The sequence below is a fragment of the Bombyx mandarina genome, chromosome 01 (genome assembly GCF_030267445.1).
Source record: "Bombyx mandarina strain Sakado chromosome 01, ASM3026744v2".
NCBI classification, from domain to species: domain Eukaryota; kingdom Metazoa; phylum Arthropoda; class Insecta; order Lepidoptera; family Bombycidae; genus Bombyx; species Bombyx mandarina.
Genome location: NC_143208.1, coordinates 7,061,575 through 7,076,165, shown reverse-complemented (window position 1 = coordinate 7,076,165; position 14,591 = coordinate 7,061,575). Strand labels below are relative to the sequence as shown.

At 38.8% G+C, this 14,591-nt stretch overlaps 1 protein-coding gene across 2 annotated transcripts in view; it reads right to left on the bottom strand.

The window, feature by feature from the left end:
• The window catches only part of mirr (iroquois-class homeodomain protein mirror), a 65,304-nt gene that overhangs the window by 20,322 nt on the left and 30,391 nt on the right, over positions 1–14,591 (bottom strand). For both annotated transcript variants that reach the window (XM_089728439.1, XM_028176404.2), the window contains exon 3: positions 10,917–11,026. In XM_089728439.1, the coding sequence (XP_089584565.1) occupies positions 10,917–11,026 (110 nt within the window). The remainder of the gene's footprint in view (positions 1–10,916; positions 11,027–14,591) is intronic.

The following is a 14,591-nucleotide window of genomic DNA, read 5'->3' as shown; positions in this document are numbered from 1 at the left end:
CAACAAATTGCTAAATTAATACATAGTAACACAATATCATTATTCGTATTGAACATGAAAAACATAAAGTTGGGGATGTAGCATGTGCCGTCTCTACATGGAAGTGGTTTTTTCCTCCTACCTATGCTGATAACCTTGAGAGGCTATTTTAGCTTCACCCTAACGTGTGTAGGTGAGCTCACGGGGCTCAAACAACTCAAAAAGGAGTATTGCTAACACTGACCGTTTTTTTTTTTTTTAACGCTGGTGAATCCATTTACGGATACCCGGTCGAGGGGGGTAACGGACCGGGTTATGTCGGACTCCGGCGCCTCCTGAGAGGAAGAAGGGGAGAAGAGAAGGGCCCCCCGCACCCGGCACTCGATAGTCCTTACGAGGGCTGAGCGGCGGCCTCTCGCACGCGCCGTCCACCCCGCCTTCTGCGCTGAGGAGCCGAAGAGGGATCCCATTCCCTTTCGCGCTCCTCAGCCTCACGAAGCGCCATGATCAAGTCACAGAACCCAGCCATGGCCTCCCACGAACTCCGGTCCTCTACCATACGGGCGACGATAGCCCTCAAAGAGAGGTCCTGCCCCAACACCGCGACGAGGTTTCGCCGCGGGTGCTCCCACCGTGGGCACGCTTCTAGCGCGTGCTGAGCGTCATCGTTCGGGTGCCCGCACTGGTGGCAGCCCGGATGTGGCTCCCTTCCGCAGACTCTCCACAGATACCTCCCGAAGCATCCATGCCCCGAAAGGACCTGGGTGAGGCGAAAGGAGAGCTCACCGTGTCGCTGGTCCGACCATGCCTCCAGCACAGGCACCAGTGCCTCGAGCGTGCGCTGACGAGTGGCCGAAGTTCAGCCGAACTCCTCCAGCAAGCGCTCTCTCCATTTGGTATACGCCAGACCACGCGCAGCACGCCTCCATCGATCGACAACCGACGGGCCGGGTGTCTGTTCCCGAGTCGAGGACTGTGTTCTCCGTCGGTATGTCGCGGCCAAGATTTCGGCCTCGAGGTAACAAGGTAAGGATCCGGCGAGGGCACAGGCCACATCCTGAGAGATAGTACGGTACCCCCTGATGACCCTGCTAACACTGACCCTAGCAAGAGCAGTGCTTCGCAGAATCTACCACCGGATCGGAAATGCGACCCACTGAGAAAATCCAGCGAGAAACTCAGTGGGCTGAGTCTATGGGGCGAAGTGGTGCAGTTCATGGCACTGTATGGTGCCGGTACACCATGCCGCGTCTTGTACCGCGTCCTGACCCGCTAAAACGTGGCCACGCTGCGACGTTGGCAGCGCGCGATCCGTGGATACCGATACCGCACCGTCTCCATCGAGACGGCTTGCGTGCTGACCGGGGCAGCTGGGTCCGGTACCCTGGGTCCTGGAGGCAGAGGCGTTCGCCGCGCATTATGCATAGCGTAGCGTCCTCCACCCTAGGGAAACGGGGTTCCGGCGAAGGAGTGATTCGGAGGCTCCAATTTCGGCAGTCCGTGCTGGAGGCGTGGTCTCGTCATTTGGTGAGCCTATCCTACGGTTTACGCACTGTTAAAGCGATTCACCCGGTCCTCGTGAACTGGGTGGGCCGCGACCGAGGACACCTCACCTTCTGGTTGACGCAGGTGCTCACCGGCTACGGCTGTCCCGGCTAGTGTCTGCACCGAGTCGTCCAGAGTACTCGCACCATGTCGAAGGGAACCAATGCGCAATGCTACCACTGCAACGACCGCGACGAAGAGGACACCGCGGATCACACGCTTGTGCGCTGCACTGCTTGGGCGGAGCAGCAGGCCACCCTCGTCGCGGTTATAGGTGAGGACCTGTCTGCTGACCTTCGATGCTCAGAAGCGAAGCAGAAGGAGGCAGCGGAACGAGAGAGAGAGAGTGCTCTTCCCTCTCCGCACTGCTCCGTCACCGGAGAGCCGTAGCCAGAGGAGACTATACGAGCACGAGGCCCGGCCCCTATAAAAGTCACGGGGCAACCTGAGCGTGTTGAGGCTGCGCGATGCTTTACCATCACTCTTGCACTCCGATTAACAATGTAATAGTGACCGGTTGGCGGTGTATTCCAACCCAACAGGGTATTCAGGATACCAGCTGTACTGCTTGGGCAGCCTGATGAGCCGCTGAACCGAGACGGCTGACTTTCTAGAGTCTTTTTTTTTTTTCAACTCAAAGGCTCCGTCGGTCGGGCGTCTTTGGGATCAGCCGCGTGTCTGGTTGCAGTGTTGACCGCGGTAATCCTTTACCCCGCCCGGGTTCTCACCCTGGGGGGATTAGACCCTTGGGCGAGATGTTGGGAAGTCGTTTAGTGGGTAGGGCTATAAATACCATCCTTGGGCCCGCAGTCCGCTCCCAACATCTGCAGTCCCTCATACCCCGCGCGCCCTTTACGTAAAAAGGTAATAAAATATAAATGATTCAAAGACTACAAGTGAGGCATTTTAAATATGTTGTGAGTATCAGAAACAAATACAAAACATGAACCAGATTATTCGCCAAACACCCAAACTATCATTCACCAATTTTCTTGTTTCTTTTTCAATTGGTCAGGCAAACGGAGCGTAGCCCATGCGGTAAAATCTTTTTTTACCAAATCCGAGCTATGTCTGCTGTACGAAAAGCGAAATCGAAATGAAATAACCTATCAATAAATGGGGAGAGTTTATTGAGACTTCAATTGACTTTTTTGAAGAACCCGTGAATCCTCGTTCAGCTATTAAATTAGTTAAATAAAAAAAATAGTTAAATATCACTAATGGCAAGCGATTAATAGGCTACCATCAATACCATTCGAAATCTGAAAACATACTCAATTAACAAAATGAAACAATTAATCGATACTTCGCGCCAGAAGTCTTTCCTATTTTAAATCAATCGAACCAGCCACAAATCGTAATCTTTTAAAACAAACACGGTACAATAACGCCCTGTCATACGGTCCTACGTAGTACATGATGTTATTATTGAATCAGAAATGTCCATCGTCTACAATTGAATCAATTTCAACCAGGAAGCGAAGACCGAGCAGTTTATTACGACTTGTCCATCTATAGCGGGACGGTCGAATTTGTAACAAAGAAAACGAACGCCAGCGAAATGGAATATTTTCTGAGGATAATTTTTTATTGTTACTCTAGAGGAGCAGCCAAATATGCGGTATTTCGGGTATTAAGTGGTTACAGGAGGAGCACATAGGCGTCGTAACGTTAGCGTTACCGTCCATGATGAGATATGAGGTTTTAAGAACGGCTGCCTATCCTTCCAACTGAAACATAAGTTTGTTTAACGGCATAAATAGGCAGGCCAGCCACCTTTCGAAAGTGTCGGCGCTCAATTGTGAGCACTCACTTCCCAGCCAAATATGTATGGATCAAATATAGACCTTAGTGTCATATATTTAACAGAGATTTTATATTTACCATTTTATATTTCGTATTGAAACATTCGTAATATAAAATTGTGTATAGAGTTACATGACATAATAATAGTATTTAATGTTCTTATTATGAATTATATATAGATATGTATTTGTTTTAACAATAATGATGACAAGTCAATTCAAGACGGCTCTTATTAGCTCGTATCCGGCTTAAAGTTGACGCCTAAGACTTCTAGGAACAATTCGAATAACCAATTTATATAAAAGTCGTGACGAACGCTCGCAACGAGTACATTAAGGAATATCAAATCGTAAAACATATTATAACGGTTCATAATTCCATTAATAGATATTCTAATACACGTCTAATGGAGAATACAAAAGTTGACATTAGTGATTCATAATAATGAGGCACTCGGTTAAAAGTACGTCCGAGGCAAGTTGCAATTGTGTAATCTATATTCATCGAATGTTAAGTTCAGAGCCGCGCCAGAGTGTGAAGTGCAATTAAAATCATATAAATCAAGGAATTCATTCATCAACGATTTATAACGAACTTCCGTCGAGACGGTAGAAATGTTAACACCTTAAAACTCATTAATTAACTGATACATGGGCTCGCTTCGTAGATAAAGTAAGGTGCCTCGACTTATCAATGTTTTACATACCTACTGGTTTGATAAAATTTACTTTTAATTTTTATATAATATAATGCTTAAAAATCGTGTATACGCTTACGGTGATTGTTAAGTTTTTAATTTAAGCCCGTTAAGAATCGCGGCGCCGGGAAAATTCCGTTTGTGTACGTAATAGAACAATTTGAATCTTTGGATTTTTCGAGAAGCATTCGACTTGCAATTTTTTTTTTTATATTTCATGAAATCGAAATTTGTATTAACTAATAATAATATTTTATGTACGTACGGCTGTTTAAATTAGCTTACATTCACTTTTCTACTCTTTTTGATTATGTTCTTGAAATCGTTTTTGTAACTAGGGGTAGTAAATTTCATATTCATAGCTAAATTTAAAAAATGTGAGTTTGTAGTTTTATAAGTCGTTTCATTTGGGTCTGATTTCTCCAAGACTCTGATACATTTTCACAAGTATCAATATATTTTGCTATGCATCATGGTGAGCTTTGTACTTTTCTTCAATATTTGACTCAATGTGGACTTTGAACAAATACGTATAAAATGCAAATTCGGACAAAACACACAAATAAATCGAGTTCATGAGAGCTGCGCGAGTAATAGTCCATAGAGTAAAGAAAGAAACAGAATAACTGAATTGCGAAACTTGTAACTTTTACAAATCCTAAATGCAATTATGAACTGTTTGTTATCTATATATATAAAAATGAATTGCTGTTCGTTAGTCTCGCTAAAACTCGAGAACGGCTGGACCGATTTGGTTAATTTTGGTCTTGAATTATTTGTGGAAGTCCAGAGAAGGTTTAAAAGGTAGATAACTATGAAAATGTTCGGAATTAAATAAAAACAATAATTTTGTTTTTCCTTTCATGTGTCCCCCGTCGGACGGATTCCTTTTGTTTGTTTTAAGTTTATTTCATACAAAAGTTTAGGTCTTTTATTTATCGATTTAGGTACTACGACGTCTGCCGGGTCAGCTAGTCTATGATAAAAATAAGGCCATTTTGAAACTTTTCTTTATTAAGTATAGAATTAGCAGTGTATTTTTAAATGAATTGAAAAACACTGTTAGACCAGTGCCTAACTCGCATTTAGTTAAAAATAAACAATATATGAATCCCATGTTCCTGTCTATGTGTATCGAACACATAAAACTATGCGAACGTTTATAACAAAGAAAACGTATTGAAAATTCAAATGCTTATTGTAAAAACAAGGTATCATCTTCGTTTTGACATGGTGCTAATTATTACGAAAATTATGTTCGCAGGATGAAATTATACCATAAAAACATGCGATAGCTGTCATGGTTGCCGTAACATTCGCATATCAATGGTAAAATGCCGACGCTGACGTTCCGTAAAAAAACTTACTACAAGTTGTGAAGTAAATGAAGTGTTTCCAGAGCAAAAAGTGTAAATTTTAAACCACATTGAAAAAAGGTTTTATTGTTTTTTTTTTGTTTTAACCTTTTTTATTTTTAATGTTCATTCCGAACGTGCTTTTATTAATACTCTATGATTCACGTTTCTATGTTTTTTTTTATTGCTTGGATGGGTGGACGAGCTCACAGCCCACCTGGTGCTAAGTGGTCACTGGAGCCCATGGACATATACAACATAAATGTGCCACCCACTTTGAGATATAAGTTCTAAGATCTCAGTGTAGTTACAACGGCTGCCCCATCCTTCAAGCCGAAACGCATTACTGCTTCACGGAAAAAATAGGCAGGGCGGTGGTACCTACCCGCGCGGACTCACAAGAGGTCCTACCACCAGTAAAAAAGTGTTTGAGCGTTTTGTAAAAATCTCTTTTTTGCACTACCTACCTAATACATATTTTATTGTGAGCATTTGTCGGTGTAAGTTTTGTAAAATCACTAAGAAGAGTTTACTATTTAAATGTATAAAATGTGCATTTCTGTTTTAAATCTCGTACCTACTTTGTATACATAAAGTTTTATATGTAAAAATTATGTTCAACAATTATTAGAAACTGACGTTCTTCTTAACATCAGTTCGATAGACAGATCCACAGATAGCTGTGAATGTTTTTATAACTTACTGGTGGTGGGACGTCTTGTGAGTCCGCACCACCACCTATTTCTGCGGTGAAGCAGTATGCGTTTCGGTTTGAAAGGCGAAGCAGCTGTTGTAACTATACTAAGACCTTAGAACTCATACCTCAAGGTGGGCGGCGCATTTCCGTTGTAGATGTCTATGGGCTCCAGTAAACAATTAACACCAAGTGGACTGTGAGCTCGTCCGCCCATCTAAGCGATAAAAAAAATAAAAATCAAACTTAAGCGCAAAACAAGTTCAGTGAATAAACGTCCATGATGCGATGATGTTCATGCCACATACATAATTAACTATACACTAAACTATTTCCATAATATAAAACGTACTAACCTCGTACTTTCACTAAATTCTTTAACTTGTAAGTGATTTGGGAAGTAATTAAAATATTCAACTAACTAAACTGTGAGGATGAAGGCACGAACCATCGCAAGTATGTTTTTGGTAAAGCTAAGACTAAATGTCATTTAGTAAAAAATGCAGCTAAAAATAATATGCATCCTTCGTATTTTACTAAATAAAAGCAGAACAAACTTAATGTATTTTTAATGATAAGCGGAACACCCTTCAAGTAAACAATGGCTTTTAGATTTTATAAAGGTAATTAAACGTAACGAATTTAAATATACTTGCAAAAACAAGACTAAGTCTTTATAATATTACTTGAACTATATCATATACTACATTAAGGATATCGCTAAACTATTTCTCTCAAAAACCGGAGAACATTCTAGAATAACGCAATAATTAATTTCAAAATTCAGTATAATAATATGCTGTTTGGATTGGATTTGGAATCGATCGAAAATTTGCGGTTTTTCGTTAGCTAATCATCCAATACATATATTTGTTTATTTTTCTTAATATCTATTATTACACATAGGTGATCGTATCTGAATAATTTTAATTTGGAGAAATTATTGTTCATCATTTTATTACTTTATTACTTATTAGTTGAAATTATTATCACATAAATGATTTTCTTAGGGACGCCATTGAAAATAAATGGAATTTTTAATTATTGGTTGAATTATGGATGAATGAATGGTAAATTATATTATAATGTTATAATATCTTGCACTGCACTAAAATTCGCATGTCAAATAATGACAAAGCATACACGCTGCTTTTAACTTTATGTAATAACTCATTTTCACTATGCTTGGCGAATAAATGATTTCTTTCTTTCTTTCTTTCTTTCTTTCTATACTATATCGGCTTGCGGTAGGCAGCGGCTTGGCTCTGCCCCGGGCATTGCTGAAGTCCATGGGCGACGGTAACCACTCACCATTAGGTGAACCGTATGCTCGTCTGCCTACAAGGGCAATAAAAAAAAAGAAAAGAAAGATGGCTGAATATGAAATTGAAGCGTTGATTATTAATATCGATGTGAAATTGCTTTTGTTGATATTGACAGTGCGGGCTGATTGACAGCAATTTTGAAATAAACTATAAATAAAAGAAAGTCATGTTAGTTACACTATTTATAACTCAAGAACGACTGAACTGATTTGGCTGAAAATTGGTGAGGAGGTAGCTTAGAACCAGGAGAAGGACATAGGATACTTTTTATCACATTCCCGTGGGACTTGACATAAAACGTGGTAACTATAACAAAACGCAACTGACAGCTAAACGTAATATATTCTATGGTTAATTGTGTTAATTATAGTAGAATTTTGAAGTTGACTGGTTGATGTGTTTGAAACAAACCGTGTGGCCGAACAAAGTTCGCCGGGTCCGCTAGTAAGTTATAATTTGGAGTCGCCATTAACGTTAAATTTTCTCACGTCTCAAGCAAGGAGTGGCGCTAAGTTTGACATCTATTTTACGTCTATGTGCTTTCGGTAAAAATTAAAATCAGGTAAGCCATGGCTTATCGATCTTCCTAAAGCGAAGGTGTAGGTACGTATATATAGGTAATATATAGTTATGTAAGGCTCAATATACACATTTCTGTCAATTTACTTGAAAATATTTATTTAAATAAAGTTAACTATAATACTTAGATTTAATAATGCAACCAATTTTAGTTCTTTATTTCTGCCGTGAAGTAGTCATGCGTTTCGGTTTGAAGGGTGTGGTAGCCGTTGTAACTATAGAGACTTGAGACCTTAGAACTTATATCTCAAGGTGGGTGGCGCATTTACGTCGTAGATGTCTATGGGCTCCAGTAACCACTTAACACTAGGTGGGCTATTAGCTCGTCCACCCATCTAAGAAAGAAATAAAAAAACTTGGAAATAAAGAAAAATCTACACCGTTTAAATGACTGCACAACTAATGTTCCTTTTCCTTCTCCCGCGATACCTACAAAACTAGTGCTTTCAGAACTTTGTAGGTATAATAAATACTAGCGACCCGCCCTCGCTTCGCTTCGGAAACTATAATTTATTATTGATTTCTCCACTGTTAAATGGATGTTATTATACATATAAACCTTCCTCTTTAATCACTCTATCTATTTTAAAAAAAACGCATCAAAATCCGTTGCGTAGTTTTAAAGATTTAAGCATACATAGGGACAGACAGATATAGGGACAGAGAAAGCGACTTTGTTTTATACGATGTAGTGTTGTTGATGTTTCTAAAGCACATAGTTTTGTTTTCTTTTTGTCGTATAGTTCCGCTATTCGAGGTTGAGAGCCACAATTGTTCGTTCACTGTGATACAGCGCGCCCGTTCTAGTCTATTCGCTTATTACAGACGCGGTTCCGATTATCGGATACGACATTCATAATTATCTAATAAACTCGTGTTTGGTCACCTTTACAGTACGCCGCTATCAGTTTACATAAGCGTGTTGACTAAATCAAATCCTATCTACATAGGTACGTATGTGCCGATTTAGATAACGTATAAACATCAAAGACTCCAAAAATAAAATGATATAGAGAAAAAAATAAAATATTATATCAAAAGAAAAAGCCGCCTGCGCATCCATTGGTACCGCACGGACGTAATTAAAATTTATTTGTTCGAATTTATCGAATATTTATTCCGGTAAATGTCTCTGAATATCATTTGGGCCAGAAGGCAACGAATATTTAGTTTAAAAATACGGTTATTTTTAATTTACACAGACACTTCTAATGTTATTATTCTACATAATGCCATTGCTCTGTCCAATATGTGAAACTTGCAACATGTAATTTTTTTAAATTAAAACTACTTTTAAGTTTTATCCTCGCATTTTTTGACGTCTGTGGTCAAATTGAGAATAGATTAAATATTGTTTGTCTTTATTAATATTTTTCTATAGTGTAGTCTTGGCGTTGAAAATACAATCATAATAGTGTACAAACTTACAATTCCAATTAATTATAGTGAAATTTCGACTACTGCGGGACCTCTAGTTAGACCAAATACCCTCTATTTTTCTATAAAAAACAAATCTAAACCTTTCTATACGTTTTATGTAATAATATAAGTATATTTAATTACATAAAACCTAAGAAAATAATATTGAATTTAAATAGAATGGTAACCTTAAATTCTTAGAAGTTTAATACGACAAATTGTGTTTATTAAGTAGTTTTGTATTAAGCTTTCGTAAAGCAACTACATACTGTTAAAATATTCATTCGGAGCCGCAACACTATTTGCTCTCTTTAAATCTTTACTGACTTTTTTAACACAATCTCATTAGTACCTATTAGCGGAGTATCTATAGGTTAAATAAATTAGATTTTCTCTGGCCGTATGTGTGTGTGCGACCCCTTAATAAGGGGGGACGCGTCGATAATACTTTGCCCCTTACTGAAAGATCTGGTTACACCTCCGTGACTTGTTTCACACCGCTATATTATAAATACATACATGTAACTACGAAGTTAAAAAAGCCTTTCCCCTCTTGACTGAAATTTTTTGAGAATACTTCATACGAGTATATATTTTTGGGATATAATATAACTTTACCAAGACGAATGATTTGATGCATTAAAAAAAACGTGTATATATATTGCTTTTATAGCCTGCCGGATTTAAATTTGAATGTTTAGCTCTGATCGAACTAAGTATTTGAGCAATATAAAGTTAAATTTAAGTATTAGTAGGTACTATTTAAATTTCACCGTTATATACTACAGTCGAAACGTTCAAGTAGATAGTATTTTTTGAAATGCAACAATGTAAGCAATTCGAAAATGAACCCACAAAATACTGTCAATTTGTACAGACGTGCCGGGGTCCGGTTACAAAACGAATAAGTGGTCCAGGCAAGAAGAGTGACAGTCGACAGCGCAGAGAAGTCTGGTCCGGCTTTATCGATTGCTTCCTTTTTAGAGATTTTCGCGTCCATTCTGTCGATACAGCCATCAAGGATTTATCTTCTAACTGAGTAGATAGGTACAGCGTGATGCCGGCAAATGTGGTACGGCGTATTCAAGGCATTTCACGATCCATTGACTGCTGGTTTACCGCTTAAGAGACCATTCAGCATGTTTGTTTTTCTTCGAGTCTAGGCCAGCCAGACGCCGGGCCAAATGTTATCATTGAACTCCGTTTGGAGAAAGACATGTCATAGTGCTCGAGAGATGTCCAGTGGTAAAGGACCGCCAGCTTTACGTACTAGATAGGAAATATACCACACACGTGCTATACATTAAGTAAGTAGTAATTCTAGGCTAAAAATGTAATCTAATTAACATCATTCCGCTTTGTGTTAATGCGATAGAAAAATTTTGCATCAGCTCAATGATTTCGGTCGTGGATTTTTTATTTCATCTCGTTAATATATCCGAATTTTAGACCGTTGTTGCCCACAACTAAAAATACTTGAAACTAGTTTAGTATTTGAAAATTATAATTAGACTCACCCGTTGAAGGGATATCCAGCAAAAGCCGCATCGTAAGGATGATAGACTGCAGGATAAGGCCAGCTCGCTGCGCTGGCTGCTAAATTTTCTTTCAGCTCGATTCCCGCTGCCTGCCAGCGTAAGCCATAAAATATAAGTTTACACGTCTTTATAGAAATCATTAGGAATAACGAATCGTTGGCAATATTTTGAGGTGACAACGTCTTATAATTCGATGGAGCTGCACGCACGAAAAAACATGACTCATGCGGCGTTACCTCGCTCTGAGGCGTTCCATTTAAGGCTTGAAGTGCAAGCGAGAGCTCGCAACGAGCGACAAAGAGGCACAATCGGCCTCCGCGTTCGGTAGCGTTCGACATCTATCTCTCTCCTACTCGAGTGAGCGATGCATCCGCGTGGTCAGCTACTATACAATAATACATTTACATGTTTTCGTCAATTTATTTTTTTATTATAATCATGTTAAACAGTGTCATTAACAGCGATTGTACCGTTTCCGGTAGCTCCGACGTAATCCATTACGAGAAAGATCCTCGACGGATTGATTTCTTGATCGATCGCTTCAACGTTTTGGTCTTAACTATTATTATTTAATGGGCAATGATACGAGCCGCGTGCATCAATCATCTTTCGTTCGACAAATGTATCTTTTTTGTTACTCATTGGGGGGACTGTTGAACTTTGCTTTCTTTATGTCTTCAAGATTAAACAAATGAACCACGATACGTTTTATTTTATCTAACGACATTTTGTTTGGCCGCCTTACGTTCCGAGCGCGAATAAGCGTGTTCCGTTGATCTGACATAAAATAATTTATTATTAAAATATTGTAAATTCAAGAGAAATGGCATAAAAAGTCTTACAGTCGCTAAGGGTCCATAAATTTATAGCGTTGCATTAAAAATAACTCAGGAGCGAGCCTTAATACGGTCAGCCAGGATAAATCTATCAAAAGATTTTGTTGTCCAACAACTTCATTGGTGGCCGAATCGAAAATCCGATAATAAATTTAACTCAAGTACGACAGCGTAATCCAGTCGCTCTCTGGTCTTTGTTGACTCGACCTCTCTGACACAGCTGCAATATTTGTTAGGTTATTCCATTAAAACTAATTCGTAACACAATTTACATATGCTTGATTTTATTATAAGAATTCCTCGTACGTTTATCTCTGAATTATAGAAAAGCTGTTAAAAACCCATTGTATTTTAAATGCTTCTTTGTTTTCTACGAAATAAACTAAGGAACGTTTATCAATGGGCACATTTATATTGATACGTCACAGCTATGCTCATATTACTATGTAGCATTTATTCACCTTTATCTTTCAAATATGCTCAATGTAAATAATAACCACAACTATGATTGATTGTGTCTCAGATACGTTTTGAGAATGAGTAAAACCGAATCGTTGTCTTTATTCATATCAGCATTTAGTTTAATGGAAATAAGTTATCTATATTAACATTAACGTGTTTCAATAGCTACGTATATTTTATAGGAGAAATAAGTTTAATCCGCGGTTGGGACCCGTAGTCACGCAGACGCAGGTAGCTCACTAAAAGTCGTCGTTCAAAGGAAATGAGACGGCGTGATACAAAACCTACTATATTCATTAATTAAACTAACAATCATAGTCGAAAAAAAAACAATGGCCTATATTTTTGGTTCTCTTTTTGGCGATCTCGAGAACCAGCTCAGCGTGATTTTATAAAAAACTTTCTTTTTTACCTTGAGGGGCTACTTCATTGCTACTTGAGGGGCTACCATAACTAGTAGGTGAGCTCACGGGGCTCAAACCTGACGACGTTGCTAACACGAACCCTAGCAAGAGCCGTGCTTCGCAGACTCTACCACTGGATCGGAAACGCGATCCAATGAGAAGATCCGGCGAGAAACTCAGTGGGCTTTGTCTGTGGGTTAATTTACTCGTCGAGCCCTTCGCCGCAAGCGACGGGTTCGACGAGAACGATGACCGATATAAAAAAACAAAATGTGTGCAATTCACACGTGGTAGAAGTGAAACCTTCCAAAATTAAAATAAAATTATCCTAAACGTCTTAAGTATATGTAAAATTTTGTCATTAGTAAATAATCGTAAGGTAGCGCCCTCTGTGAATTGATATTTTAATTTCACGTATAATCCTAAATTAAAATTCACTACAAGAGCTTTCATACACACGTTAGTATTAAAAAATCTCACAGACGGCGCTGTATTAAATAGTATGTATATTTCTGTCTCATTCTTTGCTGGCTTCATCCTACACATTTTTATATTTGTGTCTCTTACCTGTCGTTTTTTCCGTTGCATCCGGTTTGAAATCACAACGATTCTAAAGAAGTTTTCACTTTAACAATCGTTTAACAACAACGAATTAGTGAATGCAATTCGTAAACGTTATATTTAAATTGAATTATGACCGACTACAGCTGGGAGTCTATTAAAAGTGTACTGCGAGGTGATGATTTATCGAACACTTCACTCGAACTATAAACTTTTTTTTTTTTTTTAAATAATAACCTCCGTTTCCTGCGCGACGTCGACGCCATATGTGCGAATGGAGACTTATCCTCACGCGACTGGCCCGTTTCTTCGTAAACGTTTTCCTTTCAACAAATCTCTTATTTATATTTGTTTACGTTGTCTATTGACAATAAAAAAGACAAACACGTCATTTCGTTTTAATCCGACATCCGAAGTTAACATCAAACAAAAAGCGACTATATAGCTATTTATATGTGTTTCCTATCCAACGGCTCCAAATGAAACATTACAGACGAAATAAAGGACGTGCAATAAGAAAAAAAAACGGTGTTAGGGCAGGACTCCATTGAAGATGAAGCTCAAGTTAACACTTTCGCCACAGATGATGTATGATCATATCTCCATGAATGATTGAATCATCTGCCGGGACACGTTCACGGTCCACCTTTTAACACCTTCCTCCAAAAGTTTTACTACGCGTCATATATTACGGACCGTGGCTACTTTTATGTTATTATGATCATTATCATTCAAAGTCACAACCCACACACATGGCTTTCGGCGAGGCACACTCTAATACAGGGAGTGTTTTTTATGGCTCCACACTTTCCTATTACTTTTATATGTGTAGCTTCACTAAGTGTACCGATCCAGTTTTTTGTTAGTAAAAGAACACAGTTTGACATGCGCCCTAAGAATTAAAATTTCAAGACTTTTTCTAATCAAATAAATATCAATCAGTCAACGTATGGCTACAAAGTAATCCTACTGTGTGCTCGCTGAGGAATTTCGAAGATATATTTAATCCTGAGAATGGAATTGTTAAACATATTAAGTTATTAAAAGGGACTGAGGCAGCGAACAACTTTTTTGAAGCTATGGACAAAAGAACATACATCATCGGATTACGATTCCAATTTATATGTATAGCTTTATATCGTTACCTGTATTATGATAGCTACTTAACACGGTGAAAGATTCTTATAGCCGAGTTTCTGAGGTACTATTTTGACATGGGATCCTAATTATTTTAACGTAATACCTTTTGTAAATGGAACTAGAGAAAAAAATGAATAGGCCTCAGCAAGGCTGCGGGAGTCGTTGATAATCTGTCACTTAAATTATATCCTTCAAACAAACGTCAAGTTGATCCTAATTAATTTAGAATTATATCGATCGACTTGCATATT